The 3,687-nt window shown below is 39.0% G+C and overlaps 1 protein-coding gene across 1 annotated transcript; it reads right to left on the reverse strand.

Annotated features, from left to right (window-relative positions):
- Positions 1 to 367: 367 nt before the first annotated feature.
- Positions 368 to 889, reverse strand: LOC132066417 (uncharacterized). The gene has a single exon (XM_059459731.1). It carries the CDS (start codon positions 887 to 889, stop codon positions 368 to 370), a length of 522 nt encoding a protein of 173 aa, XP_059315714.1.
- Positions 890 to 3,687: the final 2,798 nt, after the last annotated feature.

A 3,687-nucleotide genomic window follows, 5' to 3' on the forward strand; every position in this document is an offset into this window, starting at 1 on the left:
CCCCCAATGCTGCGAGCACCTATTTTACTATCTCATCGGCGGACTCCTTTCTTCTGAATTTTCGGTCAGGAACTTGATTCCTCCACACAATTTGTCACAGTTGTCCTGCTTGTTCTGAGGGCACTCTTTAACGAAGTGATCAGATCTTCCACACCTGTGGCAGCAGTTGTCACTTCCCTTGAAAATTCTGCTGAGACTTTCTATCTTCGGGATACCACCAATTCTCCGGATTATCTTATGAAAACTTCACGTAAGATAAGCCATTTTAGATTCATCATCACTTAAATTTCCTCTAGCAGATTTGAGAACCAGATTTCTCTCTTTCTTTATTTCATTCTTTTCAATCTTCTTTATGGTCATCTTCATCTCATACGTTTTGAGATTTCCTCCGCCCATCAACTCGTCGGCTTGCGAGATCTTGGGCTTCATAGATGGCATTTACTTTGCTGTCCCAAGAATCAGGCAGGACTCCGAGTAACTTCCTTACCAGTTTGGTAGTTGTGATAACCTCTCCTAGAGAGCTGAGTTCATTGATTATAGAGGTGAATCTAGTGTGCATATCATGGATAAATTCATCCTCTTTCATTTTGAACAACTCGAGCATGTCAATCTTAGAGTTTTTTACTTGAGTTGTTCCTTTGTGGGCAGTTTGTAGAGCTTTCCAGATTTCCTTAGCAGTTGTACATGATGATATTCGATTGTAATTATCTACTCCTATACCACAGACAAGAATCTTCTTTGCTTTATAGTTCTTTTCCACAGCCTTTTTGTCTGCCTCAGTGTATTCCTTCCTTGTTTTAGGAGTGGTTACCAAACCAGCTTCATCTTTGTTTATGGGGATATGTGGACCATCACAAATGATGTCCCACAGCTCTGAGCCTTCAGCCATATGAAGTCATGCACCCTAGCCTTCCACTACCCATAATAATTTTCGTTGAATCTGGATGGTCTGGTGGATGATCGACCTTCTTCCAAGTTTGGTAAGGCTGCCATTTCACAGATTATTTCTAGGTGTTAACCTTTTAGAAAGCACCTACTCTCATACTAATAATAATAGCAGTGCATCCACCAAACAGTATATGGAGAGACCTGGTTGTCTACCAGTTCTCTCAGATAATACTGTAGGTAAATAACACAAGATTTTACCGTAAAATACTCCTTCCTCAAGGGATTAAAAAACCACGACCTAACACATAGGATTTCACTTCACTACACTGAGCAACTTCAGATTACAACCTCTTGCAATCTAGGAATTTAACTCACATAAATCCCTCACCCTTACAATACACCTATTGGAAGCTACAACTCTTGACTACCCTTAACCAAGCACACAATCACATTTGACTAACTCTAGCCAAACCAATAAATACATTTGACTAACTCTAGCCAAGGGTACCACTCAATAGATTGAATAGGTAAATTGCCTAACAACTACTGAGAATTTAAGCTACCTACAACAGCTTCTTGAAAGAAGAGTAGGTTTACAGTTTAAAGAACAAATGAACAAAGACTCACAACAACCTAAAGAACATAGACATAATCTGGTGTCTGGATCAGGTTCTTCAGCTTGTAAGTGGCTTTGTTCTTGAGAGCACTTGAGAACTTGTGGCGGCAAGGATTTGCACAAGATGGTTTAGGTTTTCAAATGATGCACAATATTTTTGGAATAAGTTGTATATAAATTGGGGAACATATGGGTGAGATAGAGACCACTCATTCCATGTTTGACTTAAGGCATAGGCCGCAGCACTGCTATACAGTTGGCAGTACAGCTTTACAGCTGTTACTGTTGACTATACGCCGTACAGAAGGAGCAGATAACGAACCAGGTCTCTCTCTATTACTTCAGCAGTTTGACAATCATCAAAACATAGAATGTACTTTGTCTTATCAGATGGTATAAACAAAATGGTCAAATAAAAGGTGGTTTTCCATTATCCCATTCCCTTATCACATCAACTTCCTTACGTAGCGTTATTTTCTGCACATAACCTGTAATTTTGAAAGAACTATATTTGTAGTTGAGATCCTGAACATATCTATCATCCAGCCACGACAAATTAAGTGTAACCCCACAAGATAACATGCATTATCAGTTCATATTAATCAAATAATAAGTAAACATTGATAATCTTGGTTTGCAAAATAGCATTTAGAGTAACTTTTAGGGGCCACCTTTTTTATAGCTTGATAAAAGTTCTAGGGGCTAATTTATGATAATAAGGTTGTCCACAGAGATCCGTGGATGTATATGTACGTACGGTTGTGAATTCGTGTATACCTTCTCATTCACTTTAAGCAACATCATTTGGAGGACCGCATTAGATACTAAAGGAATCAAGAACTTAAATACTATCTTAGTGGTTGATAACTTTTAAGTCACCATGACAGCAGGAGCGAGAGTGATCTCTGGAATTTATTTTCCCTTAGGAAGTATGTACCTGAATTACATCCGAATGAACATGATAAATATATTTATCAACAAGTAGAAACCGAAAAATCAAGACCACATGGAGGAGACACAGTTTTTGCTTTAGTTCAAAATCGGAGTTGGGCAAATTGAAGCCAGTACAGGAAACATGCAAATTGACACACCGCTAAAAGGTTCAAAGGTGCATTAGGCAAAATATTATCATTATGCCTAAACTACTGTGTCAAACAAGATGTTCTCTTCTAGACATCATACGGATGCAGAGATAGACAAGAAAAGGAAAGCATGCCATGTAATACAGATAGGACTAAAAGATGCCAGAAGCACCCTATTTCCACTACAAAAGCTACTCTATACCAAAGAACTCAAAATATCAGTTAATGGAAAACCAGATTGCCGCAGTGAGCAACACAAATTGCTGAAAGCACAAGACATGAGGAGTATGATACCTCAAGAGGCATAAAACAAAAGGATTAAGCAGAGAATATCTACCCGTTACATCACTTATAGACACAGGCCAATTTAAGTATGGATTAGACAATCAATCACTCCATTAGTATCATCGGTAAGATCAACAACCGAGTTTGTCTTCACAACGATAAAGACTATATAAATATGTCTTCACAAAGATAAAGAGTGCATAAATAACTATCACAATGATAAGCATATGTCACGACCCAGCTAGGGGCCATGACGGGTACCTGAAGCTACCCTACCGAGCACCACTTATCATGCTAACTATCATTCTCAAACTATACACACATAATCCCCAAAATAACGCTTCCTATGAACTGATCATAAAATATCTCCCAAAGCATGCATATACGCACAAGCCCTCACGGCTACAAAAATGATATACAAAATATACACGAGGAAGGTAACGCGTCTACGATCCACGTATACGTATTCACGAGCCTAACTTGGCCCCGAGTACTAAACATAAGGACGGACAGACCCCCGACATACCCAAATATATACACAAAAGAATATATTAAAAGGCACCTCCCGAGTAATAGGGTGCTCCCGCAAGCCGCCGACAAGACTCTGAATCCGATCCGTCTCACGTCTACCGGGCATAACACAACGTCCATAAAATAAGCGACGTCGCACGAGCATCGCATCGAGTATGTGGGGCATGTATAACAATACAATGAGAAAAAATATAGGAAATATAAGATAAAGGGAAAACCTTGTGACATATAGCCTCTTGAAAGTGAATCACGTGCATATTAACTTTCCTTTAGCATCTTTTACGT

The sequence above is a fragment of the Lycium ferocissimum genome, chromosome 8 (assembly GCF_029784015.1).
Source record: "Lycium ferocissimum isolate CSIRO_LF1 chromosome 8, AGI_CSIRO_Lferr_CH_V1, whole genome shotgun sequence".
In the NCBI taxonomy this organism is placed as follows: Eukaryota; Viridiplantae; Streptophyta; class Magnoliopsida; order Solanales; family Solanaceae; genus Lycium; species Lycium ferocissimum.

Bases quoted from the DNA above. Each gene is read 5' to 3' on its own strand.
- LOC132066417 (XM_059459731.1), bottom strand. From the start codon at position 889: ATGGCTGAAGGCTCAGAGCTGTGGGACATCATTTGTGATGGTCCACAT.